This window comes from Gymnogyps californianus, unplaced genomic scaffold (genome assembly GCF_018139145.2).
Source record: "Gymnogyps californianus isolate 813 unplaced genomic scaffold, ASM1813914v2 HiC_scaffold_116, whole genome shotgun sequence".
NCBI classification, from domain to species: domain Eukaryota; kingdom Metazoa; phylum Chordata; class Aves; order Accipitriformes; family Cathartidae; genus Gymnogyps; species Gymnogyps californianus.
Window position 1 is genome coordinate 105,223 of NW_026113997.1, and position 15,323 is coordinate 120,545.

A 15,323-nucleotide genomic window follows, 5' to 3' on the forward strand; every position below is an offset into this window, starting at 1 on the left:
TGCAGCTCCTCAGCAGACATGTAAGCAGCATCGCTCCTACCTTCCTGGTTTTGAAGAGGCATGTACTCTTGCCACTCTGAGCACTGTCAGTCACACAGCTTTAAAAATTCAAGCATCAAGAGCTTCAGTGTCACTGCAGAGCAAAGGATGGAAGAAAGCAGGTGCCGATCCCCTGCCACTGCCCTGAATTTCAAGTCCTACGATGACATTTCCATCTGCAGTCAGACTCCTAACCCTAACCCTTCTCCACTTCTCAAACAGAAATCCAAATGTATGGCAAGAAAAGCAGAAACAAAAGGAACATCCCTTTCCCCTCCTCCTTCCTTTATTACAGTCGCAAATTGTAAGTCTGACTTTACCAACCAGGCTGTCTCAACGTAACTGCAAAAAAGCATCTCTGCAATAAAGCACATACCTCTGGACTTGAGCATGTTCTTAGAAGATAATGGAATGGCTCATTTCCCCCCCCACCCCCCAATTTTCTTTTAACAAACATATCTACAGCTACACAATTTTATGTTCTTGAATTATTGATTATTCTTTTGCAAATTCTCATACAGCACCTTGCAAAACATATTGCTGGGATGGGTAGCTATACCTCAGTACTGAAGACCAAGTACTGAGATAATGTCAGGATCTTTCCATGTAAAGATTTGCATGAGGAAAAAAGTTACAGAAGTGCAAATTTCTAAAAGCCTGTAATAAAGGAGCCATAACTGAAGACTGAGAACAGCAGGTCTGAGAACAGCAGGTCAATTACTGCAATGTTTCTAAATATTTAAGCTCAGAAATAGCTTATCAAGAATACATTTAACAAAATAGAGGTAGATGATAGCAATGTATCTTGCACCACAATGACACAAGTCTTTTAACATACACATTGCGCAACTAATTTCTTTCACAGTACATTGAAAAAAAGTGATTTTGTTTGCTTAACAAACTGTGATGACCCTTTACAAATACAGTATTCTTAAAAAATCTGATGTAAAAAAAAGTATGAATATTCTTAAGTATTTAGTTTGTATACATACTTACTGTCCTTTAACCCATATATCTTATAAGGAGACCTTTAAAAAGCACAGCTGACTTAGGAAATGAAGTTAACCAGACCCCCCCCAGATAAAAACTCCAATACTATTAATAGGATTTCAACCTACCATGGTCTACATTGTCATGCAGTATCACCCACATAGTAATTTCCAGGGTGTCTCAGTCTATACTAGACCAGAGATTCTGAAGAGGATTTTTTGGTTTTAATGTCTACACAACATGGAAAAAATATGGCAAATTCCTATGTACTGAGTGTGATTCCCTTGACAAAAAAAAGTGGCACTTGCAAAGGTAACCTGGAATTTCTCCCCATCCTGGCAAGCCACAGTAAAGCAGTGCGGTTTCTCTCTGTCAATCCAATGTAACCTGCCAGTCACCTCCAGAGATGCTAGCACCCACCACGAACACCACACATCAGGTAACTGGCAAACAGAGGAGCAGAACATTATTTAATTTTGTTTTAAACATGACATTGCAAATGGTATTGGTGATTCTGCAAACTACTAGCTGTGCTATCGTAATACTGTTGCAGAGAAACAACACTTAAGAGTTGCTTCAGGGTAAAAGAGAAGAAAGTTCCTGGATGCAGCCTCTTTTTAGATGACCTCTTCCCTTCTTCAAGAAGCAAAAATGCAAGAAGGTAATTTTGAAACAGCCTTCGCCTTCTATGGGAGAGGCTAACAATCCACAGCGCTTTGTTCATCAGTAAGGACAAAGAGCTTCGTATCAGCTCGTCTTGTTACTGGAAAATTGTAACCAAGAAAACTCTCCAAACCAAACGATAGTTTAGAAAGCTGACATTGGTTTATTACAGCGCTGGGCGCATGGGGGATTCCTCCTCCTAACACGCACACCGAGGGACGAAAGCATACTCATTATATACATTAAAAAAGTGAATATTCACATAATCTCCAAGAAGTGTCCACCTACTTCCAGGAAACCTAATGCATGTGCTACTAGATTGCGAAACTGCCTCTACACAAGCGTACTGAATTGGGGAATAGTCTCTGGTGGTCGTTTTGAGGTATAGCCCTTAACTCAGTTTGCCCACCTATGGTCACAACTCCTGGTCTGGCAACTTCTGCTTTTGTAACTCAGTCAGCAGAACCAGGATGTACAGTACTGATATTGAGACACATCCTGCCTTCTTGGCATGTATTGTTCTTTGGCACGCAGACTTGCTTCTCCTATCTGCACAAAGTTTACACAAAGGGGGCCTTTTCTTTGTCAAATTGTCTAAGTCTTTTGGTATCAATCCCCCTTTGGAAGTAGTTAGATTTTCTTACTACTTCCATATATTTTTCCTCAATGGTTCTCTTAGCACAACCTATGCAGATTCCTATAATAATTACAACTACACAAATTATTCCTTCCAACAACGTAGCTAACCATCCTTTTAGAGACCATCCATTTAATCCTTGGAGGATTTTGTTGAGCCAGTTATCTTCTGCTGCATCTCTGACCGCTCTGCTGTCTTCGGCTACTTTTCTCATTTTGTCTAACTGTTCTTGTAGATTGTCAGTTATGTTTGGGATGTGGATACAGCAGTGTTCTTTGTCTAACTTAAGATATCCACACACCCCTTCTTCTTTAACCAATACCCAGTCTAAGGCTAGTCTATTTTGTAAAGTCATTTTAGTATTAGCTTGGACCTGTTTATTAATAATCTGGAATCCTTTCTGAGTGGCTCTTGACAAAGTTTCTGCTTGCCAGGTCAAATCTTCTATCAGTATTCGATTTTCTAAAGCCATTAGTCCTGGTAATAGGAAACTCTGGAATCCCCAATCAAGTTGTACTGCTGCTGAGGGCCCTGTCCAAGTATCAGGGCCTTTTTCTGTCTTAATATTTCTTTTAATTCGTCCCCAATATTGGGCTTCAACTGGATTCTTTTTCCATGTGGGACATAGGGTCAATAATCCTAAAGTTACTTATCTAGTTACTGTACTAAACCGTAGTCAGGTACTCCAATATCTAACCGACGTGACCCATACCATGTAACCTGGGGACGGAATTTCTTGTCTGCAACTTCCATTTGAAGAATTTTGTTTCTTACACTGTTCCATCATCAAAGCAGAATTTAGGATTGATATTTTACTACGATTTAAGACGTTGGGGCACCTCCAATTGGCTCTGCTAATGTTGTAAATAGCCTTTGCACCCCAATTAAAGCACCAATCTACATTTCCTATATATTTCCAATACCCTTCCAAAGGTCTGGTCCAAGTTCTGAGTTTTTTCCTAAGGTTAGTACATTCCAGAGCGGTAGTCACATTAGCTACTGTGTTATTAGTAACACAGAGATTTAATAATCCTGCAGCTTGTCCACCGGAGGCTGTTAATGCCATTGTCAGAAACTCAGTACCTAAGGGGTGTGATCCGTTAGGACATTGTGCACTTGAGCCCCTTCCAAATACTGTTCTATTGTTTCCTGGTCTCCAAGAAGTGGCATCTTGTAAAATATCACTACCTCTTTGTCTACACATCTTTTCTTTATCTAAATAATGGGAAGCGTTAGCCCATTTAAAGACTTCTATGATGTTATCATATTTGTCCAATAAAGATGAATTTATCGGTATAATACCCCATGGGATATGCTGAGTAGCTGAATGAGGAATTGGGATACACGCTGTTACACTAGTAAGATTACGCACTCTACCAAACCCTTGTATTAAGGTTAGAATTAAGTTTTCATCTATGTCTGCATTGGTTTCTCCACCTGTATCAATTTCTGTACTTCCTGACATCACCACAAGGGATATAACCCAGAACTTCATGATTCCCGAGTTAATTTTAAGCGTAAAGGTCCTTCTTGTTTGACAGTCCATTCTGGTGATGTGGCTGGCTTGATCGTGCTGTAATGTGTCCATCGAGCGACTCCTTCGAGCTTGACAGCTGTGTAAGTGGTGAGTAAAATCTGGAAAGGGCCTTTCCACTTCTCCTTCAATGGTTCATCTGACCACATCCTCAGATACACCCAGTCTCCGGGTTGGTATTGATGCACAGGCACATCCAGGGATAGCAGTGCACTCACAGTGACATACCTGTGGAGAGAGGACAGAACCTTTGCTGGAGAGATAACATACTCTTTCAGGTAATGCTTCCCAATGATTTCAAGATTAACTCCCGTTTCTGTCACCTGATAAGGTTTACCATATATAATTTCAAAAGGACTAACCTTTTCTTTAGTCCTAGGCTGGATGCATATTCATAACAAAGCTAAAGGCAGAGCATCTGGCCACTTTATCTGAGCCTCTTAGCAAGTTTTACTTATCTGTCTCTTTAAGCTTTGGTTCATTCTTTCTACTTTCCCACTTGACTGAGGTCTCCATGGGGTGTGGAGATCCCATTTCACCCCTAATATTTTAGCTAAACTTTGAACAGCTTCTACTATGAAGTATAGGCCCCTATCAAAGATAGCCCTACAGGTACCCCAAATCTCGGTATTATTTCCTTAAGTAATGCTCTTGCTACTTCCTTTGCCTTGTTGGTGTGACAAGGGAAAGCTTCCGGCCAGCCTGAAAAAGTATCTATCATCACTCAAAGGTACCGGTATCCATTTTGCCGTGGTAACTCAGAAAAGTCTATTTGCCAATAGTCTCCTAGACTGTTTCCTCTCTTTATCACCCCGATAAAAGTCTTCGGGGGCGAGTGAGAACTGTTTTTCAGGCATAATTCGCATTTCTTCACTATGCTTTTGACTATCCCAGTCATTTGTACACTTAGCACTTGTGTCTTCAATGCCTCCACCATTGTCTCAATTCCCTAGCGAGTTTCTTGGTGTTGTCTGTTAGCCAATTCACACATAATTTCCTATGTAACTATTACTTGATATGAAGGAGTCACCCACCACCCTTCTTGGTTCTTATTTGCCTTCAGTAGATTAGCCAATTGGTTGTCTTCTGGTGTATACTGTGGACTCCTAGGTCCCAACCTCTGGACCTTTTCCAGCAAAACTAGCAATATTTTATTTTCAGCTGCTTCCTTCGCAGCCTTATCTGCCATTTGGTTTCCTATACACACCGGACTATTTCCAAGTTGGTGCGCCTTACAATGCATGATTACCACTAGTCTAGGTAGATTAATTGCTTGTAATAATTGTTGGATCGTTGGCCCATAGTTAACTGGAGACCCTTGAGAATTTAAGAGTCCCCTCTCTTTCCAAATGGCCTCATGAGCATGGACTACCCCAAAGGCAAACTTTGAATCTGTCCATATATTGACGGTTTTGTCCTTTGACAATTCTAATGCCCTTAGTAAGACTATGAGCGTTGCCTTCTGGGCCAACATATTAGATGACAGAGCTTTGCCTCAATTACCTCCTTAACGGTTACCACGGCATATCCCGCTTTCTGCGTTCTGTCCCACATACTGGAGTGACAAGTGTTAGTGACAAAATGAAGAATCAAAACAAAGGCCGAAATACTCTGCACAGTTTACAAAGTCATGACATTATTTTCCCCAAATTCTTCAACTTTAGAAAAAATAATCTCCATTGAGCTTTGAACAAACAAAAAAACCCACCTAATACCTTCTCTGATCACCCACTGAGTCCTCCAGAAGGTATGTGATGTTCACAAAGCCACCAACCCAGCAAGTCAACATTTATTTGATGCAACTGGTCTGTTACAGTCAGTAATCCTGTGCAACAATAGATACAAAATTACAGACGTAAGCTTGTATTGAAAAACTAAGTATAGTTTAGTACAGTAAATGCAGTATGATCTCAAAGCAAGAATCCAGTCCTGCACGCATGATGCAAAATAAGCACACATCTCACCTTTTAGTTTCAAATGAGTTTTACTTTTCCATTAGATTAATGTTGCTTTTGTATAAAAGTTCCAGTTACACAATGTAATTATACAACAGTAATGTTTAACTAATACATTACAATAGTAAAAAGTCTGGAAAAAGATCCTAAAAGATCAGGCAGAGCACTACTGTTCTTTAAAAAAAAGACCACAGAGTAGTCAATTGCTTTCTGCAGGCTGGATGCGGCTTTTAGGACTATTCTGCATCCAGCCTGTTGTTTGATCCTGTATATTCCTCTTACCCTAAGGCTTACAGAGGGCAAGCCACAGACCAAGTGGATTCTCTGGCAGAAACAGGTTAACCCTGATCATTAACATTCCTGGCAATCCCACATACATCTACCATCAGGCTTATTTACAATGTGTCATGTAATACACAGGCACTGACAAATCCCTCTATTTTCCCTGGGAAACAACATTTGCGGTGCTTCTGGCCACATTTCAGGCAGTCACTAGGAAAGTACAAATTCCAGGAAACTACAGTATCAACTGAAGCCTGCTCATAATCACCATCTCCCAATAAAAAAAAAAACCCTCAAAAGACAACAATCAAAAAAAAAAGCACACACACCAATAGGGATGTGCCTATCCAAGAATACTGCAAGATACATGTAATATTCCCAGAAACTTTTGACCTGCTGTGCAGACAAAGTAGTTGCCATTTACGTCATTTTAAGGAGTATGTGAATATGCACAACAAATCTAATCCTGCCAGGAAATGTCAACTGCAAACGCAAAAAGAAGCATAAAACCCCAACAGAAAATATATCACCATTGCTTTTTTTTCCTCAAAAAGCAAATCTGAACACAAGGGTTAATTGTGATCAAAGCAAGATGTGACGTGACCCTTCAAAAATTCTGGCTGTGTAGGTGGGACTAAACAGTGTTTGTGAATTAAGAACATACATGCACATTAAGACAGGCTGGTTAAGTTTACCACCACATCTCTACATCAGCATTTGCTAACACTGTTCAACTTCGGGTATCCACAGCTGCATTCAGTTAAGGTGAAAGTTAATTTGGGCAGTGCTGTGCCCAAATTCAGTACAGAGTCCTATCAAGGGAGCCACGTGGAAATACAGCTACACCCTCCTTGCAGGTAAAGAAGCAACACAAAGTTCGCTTCCCAGGTCTCAGAGTAATTCTAGAGCTAAACTGATCATCTTCAGATTTATGCTCAGATAATACATGCCAACACTCATCACAGACCCAGGGGAACTAACAAAGCAGTGCCCGTTTGTACGTCACGGGGGACTGCAGGGCAAGAGAGAAGGGGCTGTGCAGCACGCACCCAGTCCCTACCTCTCAACATGGGAGAGAGGGTTGTTACTCTTGATGAAGGCACAGCTGTGCTGAGATAAGTCAATACTTACATGTCACCTTTCCTTCTCCCAAGCGAAGCTATGTAGGCCACGTGCTTCTCCAGAAGTAACATGCTCAAGGCATCAGGTTTTCTTATCGCGGCCTTTCGCAGTGCCACCTTTAAAAAGCACCAGCAAAAAGAGTCAGTTGTGCTGTCAGCTCGGGGGGTTTCCGGGCCCGGGGGCAAATCGGGCAACTCATCAGCAGTAAGCGCCTCTTTGGACACAGACCTTGCTCCGTCCACCCTGACCACAGGGCACACTCCCGCCTCGCTTCCCGGCCTGGCCGAACTCTCCCTGGGGAAAGGGCGCCAAGGAAACCTCCCGACAAGGCTGAGGCGAACCACCAGCTCGCTGCTGACCATCCCAACCGGCAGAAGACCGAGACCTTGCCGAGGGGGCCCGACACAGACCCAGAGGCCTCCCCGCGGGCAGGTGGGCACCCAGGGCCACTACGGCAGGGTCCTGCCGGGCACTGCCTCCTGCCCTGCCCCACAGCATGATGCTCCAATGCCTTCATTATTAACCATTTCAAATTCTCTCAAAAACCTTATGCTGTCTATTCTGACACCACTATTTGAAGAACATTCCTACTGTATTTGCAAGCTGAAACACAGTCCTACAACTTGTTCCTGTACTTTCATAACTGAACAGACTCACAGAAGTATTGAAGGGGGAAGGGTCTTCTTCAGATCTAGTCCAACCCCATGTATGGAATTCTGCAATATTTTTTTGGTATTTTCATTTTTAACAACAAGGGAATGTGTAATACGTTCAATAATTACTTAATTTTTATTTCAGGATGTGAGATCAAATTAATTTTGAAGGATTACATCACACTACCTACATACAATGACTTGTGTTCTACGACTGCTGTGCTTAGGTGCCCTTTTCAGCCAAAAGGGTACAAAGGCCACTAAAGAGCAGTCTGTAATGAGACACAAACACTGATTTCACATACAACAGAATTCTTGATCATAAGCAGCCAAGTGACAGCAAGTTTTTTGGTGGTTGTGAGGACAAAACTACAATGAAATAATGTAATTCACTCATTCATCAATCATATGAAGAGACAACAGGAGAATTACATCAATGCTGTTTCCAAAATGGACATTTTAGTCACAGAACTGATTTGTAATAGTCACTTCTCTGACTACATCGCTAACCTACTATTTTGTACTTGTGATAACAGAAAAGTCTAATTATATTTTCTCAAATTAGTCTTTATATTTCAGTCTCCTGAACATCTCAGCTGGTTTCTTTTGGTTGGTTGGGTTTTGGTTTTTGTTACCAGGCCTCCCCAAAACCCTACTACTGGAGCAACACAGTGAACATATCAATGCAACACCAAGTACAAACCTGAGCATACACTGCTATGACACCCCCACTAATCACCTGTTGTCAGCCTAACACAAAGGACTCCACCTACTCTGACAAACTTCTAATGAAGTACCAAGATGGATCAGTAGCCAGAGGGATAATTGATTTCACTACTAACCTGTAAGAGAGGTGCACACAAACTTCAAAAAGGGACACAGGATCAAGTATGCCTCAAGCAATGAAAACCAGATGCATAGCTATGAATAGACTGCCTGGAAGGAAAACTAAGGTAGAGATGTATTCTTTTAAATTGACTTCTGTCATGGTTTAACCCCAGCCAGCAACTCGGCACCATGCAGCTGCTTCCCCCTCACCCCTCCCAGTGGGGTGGGGAGGAGGAGAAAAAAAAAAAAAAAAAAGTAAAACTTACGGGTTGAGATAAGAAGTTTGATAACTAAAGTAAAATAAAATACACTAAGAAGAAGAAGAATATAATAATTGTAATGAAAAGGAATAGAACAAAAAAAAGAAATAACACCCAAGAAAAGACAAGTGATGCACAATGCAATTGCTCACCACCTGCTGACTGATGCCCAAGCAGCAATCTGCCCCTCCTGGCCAACTTCCCCCCTGTTTATACACTGGGCATCACATTCCATGGTTTCAGCTGGGATAGAGTTAATTTTCTTCTTACTAGCTGGTATAGTGCTGGTTTGGATTTAGTGTGAGAATACTGTTGATAACACACTGATGTTTTACTTGTTGCTAAGTAGCACTTATCTTAAGGATTTTTCAGTTTCCCATGCTCTGCCAGCAAGCAGGTGTGCAAGAAGCTGGGAGGGAGCAGAGCCAGGGCAGCTGACCCCAACTAGCCAAAGGGGTATTCCATACCATGGAATGTCATGCCCAGTATATAAACTGTGGGGAGTTGGCTGGGAGGCGCAGATCGCTCTCAGGCATCGGCCAGCAGGTGGTGAGCAATTCCATTGTGCATCACTTGGGGTTTTTTTTTTTTCCCTCACCTTCCCCCCCCCCCCTTTATTTTTTTGTTATATTCCTTTTTAGTATTATTATTATATTTCACTATTATTATTGTTAGTATTATATTTTACTTCAGTTATTAAACCATTCTTATCTCAACCCACGAGTTTTACCTTCTTTCCGATTCTCCCTCCCATCCCACTGGGAGCGGGGGCAGGGAGCAAGGGAGCAGCCGCGTGCTGCTTAGCTGCTCACTGGGGTTAAACCATGACAGTCAGGCAACCTACGCGTCTAAACCCGATGCTGCTAGTTGCAGTCTTTATCAACCGAAGCAAGCACAGGGTAGTGCTGTGCCCAAATTCGGTACAGTGTCCTATCAAGGGAGCCACGTGGAAATACAGCTACACCCTCCTTGCAGGTAAAGAAGCAACACAAAGTTCGCTTCCCAGGTCTCAGAGTAATTCTAGAGCTAAACTGATCATCTTCAGATTTATGCTCAGATAATACATGCCAACACTCATCACAGACCCAGGGGAACTAACAAAGCAGTGCCCGTTTGTACGTCACAGGGGACTGCAGGGCAAGAGAGAAGGGGCTGTGCAGCACGCACCCAGTCCCTACCTCTCAACATGGGAGAGAGGGTTGTTACTCTTGATGAAGGCACAGCTGTGCTGAGATAAGTCAATACTTACATGTCACCTTTCCTTCTCCCAAGCGAAGCTATGTAGGCCACACAATTCTCCAAAGACAGCGGGCCATGTGGTTTTCTTATCACGTCCTTGCGCAGTGTCACATACTGCAGCACAGAGGGAGAACCTTGTAGCTATTTCTCCTAGAATGTAGGGGCATAGGGAATGAAATACATATTTTTAACAACAACAAGAATACATTCAAGTCACCATTGAAAATACAGAACAAAATGCTAAAAACTGAGATTTTACAGTGAAGAATAACAATTAACTAAAAATTTCTCCCTGTACTGTTTCCTTTTCCAGCCTACAGGTAGTTCCCTCAATAATCAACAAGTGCACATGACAATCAAGTGATCTGTGTTTTTACTGCCCATAAAAGCAAACAGCTCCTTTTCAGCTGGTATATACATCCAGATATACATCCAAATAAACTAAAACAGTGTAACTTGCAAAGAGCTATACAATCTTAAACTTTACCTGTAGTGCCCTACTGGAAAACTGCAGAGCTGTGGTCTCTCAGAAATACTGTGGACTTTTTCTCCTAAGAAATCCACAAACTGAAAGGCAAAAAAACCACACGCTCTGCTACATCAGTGTCCTGGTTTCAGCTGGGATAGAGTTAATTTTCTTCTTAGCAGCTGGTATAGTGCTGTGCTTTGGATTTAGTGTGAGAATAATGTTGATAACACACTGATGTTTTACTTGTTGCTAAGTAGCACTTATCTTAAGTTAAGGATTTTTCAGTTTCCCATGCTCTGCCAGCAAGCAGGTGTACAAGAAGCTGGGAGGGAGCACAGCCAGGACAGCTGACCCGAACTAGCCAAAGGGATATTCCATACCATGGAACGTCATGCCCAGCTGGCTGGGAGGGGCGGATCACAGCTCAGGCATCAGTCAACGGGTGGTGAGCAACTGCATTGTGCATCACTTGTCTTTTTTTGGGTGTTATTTCTTTTTTTTTGTTATATTCCTTTTCATTACAATTATTATTATATTATTATTATTATTCTTAGTTATAGCGTATTTTATTTTACTTTAATTAAACTGTTCTTATCTCAACCCATAAGTTTTACTTTTTTTTTTTTCTCCCCCCTCCCCACCCCACTGGGAGGGGGGACAGGGAAGTGGCTGCGTGGTGCCTAGTTGCTGGCTGGGGTTAAACCACGACAATCCGTTATCACGCTCCTTCAGTTGAGCTTTAATTGCTTTTCAGAAATAACACAAATCCATCATGCATTCAGTACATTGGTTTCAATACTTTAAAAAGGTTCATAGTTTGTGGCACCCTTTTGGTTAACACTCAGCATCATAACAGCTGCCTTTACAGCAGCATACACATACAGCCATGATCTTGACTTACGAATTTCACTGGAACACCACCATGAGTGATATGCAGTAGCTTTTAGTAAAAACTTATCTCCATGGAACACCTAAGTTGCAGAGTGACTAAATGTTTATGCTACAGCTTAAAAATGCTGCCTTTTTTGGTCATACAGAAACTTTTCATGGGCATAAACAAAATTAGTATGAACAGCACTTGACAAGCACAAAAAGTTCTCATTTTTCTCATTTCCATACAGCAAGATGCCTTTCACAGCCTACACGGATAAAGACCACAACTGATTGACATTAGGTCACAAGCATAAAACATTCCTTATGTACTATTGTAACTAGCAGATCAAAGCGCTGGCAGTTACAAGTGCCCAAATGTTTCCTTCCTTAGAAGCAGAACAATTTATTTTTCAGGCAAGAAGAGACCTGAAGTTTAGAATCTTTCAGAAAGGAACGAGACAACGCTGTCCTTCACAAAACCTCTTGTTTCATAACAGGAAATAAAACACAGGTTCACATACTATACAGAAGCAAAGAAACCATCCAAGGAAACTCAAGTTCATAGACTTACACATGTCAACCTAGTCACTACATTTTAAAGATCTAAAAATTACCCCATTTGTCTTCAGCAAGTGAGGCACCCTCTTTCTGCAAGTTGTATTTCTGCAATATATTCAACAGTTTCATTTACATCAGCAACACGGAGACATCATAGAAGAATCTGGGAAAAAAGCCACAGTAAAAATCACCGAGGGGCAAAAGTTTTAACATTTATTTCTCTAAAAAAGAAAAATCAAAATCCTGGATTTATGAAAGACTTCATTTCACTGATTGCAAATACTATTTGGTAAGATTTAAAGTAAAATTTGGTTCCCCGCTGTTCATCTATTGCAATCTAAAAACTGCAATATGTTCATTTGGGAACTTCTCAAAGACAACTCCAGATGAACACTTACATGCTTTCCAACTCCCAGCTCTCCTTTCAACAGCTTAAGCGGGCATATTTATTTTTATGTTAGCATTACGTACAACAGCAGACTTTTGATTCTAGGTGAACTTTGTGATGGGATAATGACACCCTGGACTTACAAACTTGCAGTCTGCGCACTGCTGCTGTTTGGATATGCGCAGGCATAGCTTAAGCAGCTGGTTAGTAACACCACAGTCAAAGCCTGCCAGCAATGACTAGTTTCAAAGGATTGTATTAGAAATGGAACATAAAAATCTTCTCAGTAAAAGCAAATTGCAGTAACTTCAGAAAACAAAACGTGAACAATATGATTAGACACAAACTGCACCATGAGGAAAAATAAAGGTCTGAGCAAGAAATACAAGGATTTCTGAGCTAGCAGTGACTTGAGCCAGTAAACCCCTGTGACAATGCCATATGAACACAGCAGCACTGTTCCTGAGCCCCAGCTGGCTTTATGTTTTGACTCCTGACTTCTGTCATCTGTAAAAACAGTAATTAAGAATTTACTATGAACAGCATAATAGAAGAAACAGATGAAACCAAGGAATATTCTTGGGGCAACCCTGAAAAATGCCAACAACTTTAATTTTCCATCTCTAGAGTTAGCTAGAATCTTACAATCGCCAGCTAAAATGTAAGTCTTGCGGAAATGCAAAATGGAACGTACAGCCCCCACAGAAGATACATCATCATTGCTTTTTTTCCTCGAAAAGCAAATCTGAACACAAGGGTTAATTGTGATCAAAGAAAGATGTGACATGACCCTTCAAACATTCTGGCTGTGTAGGTGGGACTAAACAGTGCTTGTGAATTAAGAACATGCATGCTCATTAAGACAGGCTGGTTAAGTTTACCACCACGTCTCTACATCAGCATTTGCTAACACTGTTCAACTTTGGGTATCCACAGCTGCATTCAGTTAACGTGAAAGCATCTCCTAGTAACAGCCAGTATTAAGCTAAGAACTATGCCGCCCTCACACATAAATGGAAGAAGACTCAAACTGTGCCCCCTTCTCCTTATGCTGGGTTAGAGTTTGTGACAGGAATTTGATTCCACAGTTTGCAAGAGCTCCAAGTTCGCAGCCTAAGGAAACTGGAGCTTCCTGGGTCTCAGAGTAATTCTAGAGCTAAAGTGGTGATACACATCAACTTTAGATCAGATAATACATGCCAACACTCATCACTGACCCAAGAAGGCAACCTCCTCCTGTCCTACCCCAGGGTTTCAAATCCAACACACTTTCTTCCTAAAACAGAACCCTACCTTATTTATTTGTAACACCATTAGTACATTCCTTGAGATGTACATTATGCACGCAATCAAGCCACTGTTTGGAAGCACCAGAGCCTTTTGGTAATTGTTTTTCACCACGGTTTCCATGAGAAGAAAAATAAAAGACAGAATAGATGGTGAGAAATTTAATCTACAATGGAGATAGCTCTGGTGAACAAATAAGATTAAGACTAAGTCCTTTTTCTCAGGGGAAAACTGTACACCAAATCAATAACTGCTGAACAGACCGGTAGAATTCTCAGAAAAAAACAACCCCTACCTCTCAACATGGGAGAGAGGGTTGTTACTCTTGATGAAGGCACAGCTGTGCTGAGATAAGTCAATACTTACATGTCACCTTTCCTTCTCCCAAGCGAAGCTATGTAGGCCACGTGCTTCTCCAGAAGTAACATGCTCAAGGCATCAGGTTTTCTTATCGCGGCCTTTCGCAGTGCCACCTTTAAAAAGCACCAGCAAAAAGAGTCAGTTGTGCTGTCAGCTCGGGGGGTTTCCGGGCCCGGGGGCAAATCGGGCAACTCATCAGCAGTAAGCGCCTCTTTGGACACAGACCTTGCTCCGTCCACCCTGACCACAGGGCACACTCCCGCCTCGCTTCCCGGCCTGGCCGAACTCTCCCTGGGGAAAGGGCGCCAAGGAAACCTCCCGACAAGGCTGAGGCGAACCACCAGCTCGCTGCTGACCGCCCCGACCACTGGGAGACCGAGACCCCGCTGGAGGGGTCTGGGCCCCCCCCCACGGACGCCTCGCCGGGGCCTCCCGCCGCCAGGCCCGGCCCAGGTGGGCTCAGCCTCACTGCCGGGCCCACCGCACCGCTGGAACGAGTGACTGGGGCCGAAGCCCCCGCGCCGCCCCAGGGCTGCAGACGCCGGCGGCCGCGGCCCGGCCCGGCCCTTCCCGTGCCATGCGGCAGCAGCACCCACCTCCACCGCCGCCCGCGCGGGAAAGAGCGTCGCGCGGCGGAGCGGGGCAAGAGGTAGCTCCCGGCAGGACCCCTCTATAGCTGCCTCGCCGTTCGCCTGACGCGCGCTGGAGGAATGAGGCGGCGCCGCGGCCGGGCAGGACCTGGCGGTCAGGCGGGACGCCCTGCGGCAGGGAAGGACCTCGCTCGGAAGCGGCCTCTCCTCCGCCGCTGCTCTGGGGAGAAGCTGGTGCTAAAGCTCAGCCCCAGAGCAGGTGAGGGTAACTGGTCTTCCCCTTCAGAAGTAAACCCCTTTCTTTCCTACTTAAAACTGATTAGTGTGATTGTGCTGTTAATTACCAATGTTGGACTCTGGCAGACGTTATCCGTGCCGGGCGGGAACACCATTTTGAGACTACACAAGAAAAAATATGTATAATGCTGGCTAGCATAGAACAATTGAAAATACGGTCTCTTTTTGGGGGTTGGTTTTTTTCGGGGTGGGTGGGTATTTTGCGGGGGGGGTCTGGAGGAGGGGTTTGAGGGGTTATGGGACTGCATTGGGTTTTTTGACGGCTTTTGAAGGGGAGCGTTAGGTGTTTTTTTAAATAC

General features: G+C 42.9%; 1 protein-coding gene and 3 non-coding genes across 10 annotated transcripts; all 4 read right to left on the minus strand.

Annotated features, from left to right (window-relative positions):
• Positions 1-513: 513 nt before the first annotated feature.
• LOC127027982 (uncharacterized) lies at positions 514-14,478 on the minus strand. 7 transcript variants are annotated; one of them, XM_050913815.1, is made up of 7 exons: positions 14,363-14,478; positions 14,144-14,250; positions 12,159-12,265; positions 10,213-10,352; positions 7,232-7,338; positions 5,572-5,688; positions 514-4,091 (listed from the first exon to the last, which is right to left on the minus strand). In XM_050913815.1, the coding sequence occupies exon 7, from the start codon at positions 3,915-3,917 to the stop codon at positions 3,006-3,008; it is 912 nt and encodes a 303-aa protein (XP_050769772.1). In that variant the 5' UTR covers positions 3,918-4,091; positions 5,572-5,688; positions 7,232-7,338; positions 10,213-10,352; positions 12,159-12,265; positions 14,144-14,250; positions 14,363-14,478; the 3' UTR covers positions 514-3,005. The 7 variants fall into 7 exon arrangements, with proteins under 7 accessions (XP_050769772.1, XP_050769774.1, XP_050769773.1 ...); XM_050913817.1 differs by lacking the exon at positions 7,232-7,338; XM_050913816.1 differs by lacking the exon at positions 14,363-14,478 and having other exon boundaries at positions 14,144-14,342.
• On the minus strand, positions 6,986-7,068 carry LOC127027984 (small nucleolar RNA SNORD45). Its single transcript, XR_007767909.1, has one exon. It is a non-coding gene; the product is annotated as a small nucleolar RNA SNORD45 (small nucleolar RNA).
• LOC127027985 (small nucleolar RNA SNORD45) lies at positions 9,967-10,049 on the minus strand. The gene has a single exon (XR_007767910.1). It is a non-coding gene; the product is annotated as a small nucleolar RNA SNORD45 (small nucleolar RNA).
• Positions 13,624-13,708, minus strand: LOC127027983 (small nucleolar RNA SNORD45). Its single transcript, XR_007767908.1, has one exon. It is a non-coding gene; the product is annotated as a small nucleolar RNA SNORD45 (small nucleolar RNA).
• Positions 14,479-15,323: the final 845 nt, after the last annotated feature.

Excerpts from the sequence above, each read along its gene's own strand:
- LOC127027982 (XM_050913820.1), bottom strand. The coding sequence starts at position 3,917 with ATGGACACATTACAGCACGATCAAGCCAGCCACATCACCAGAATGGAC.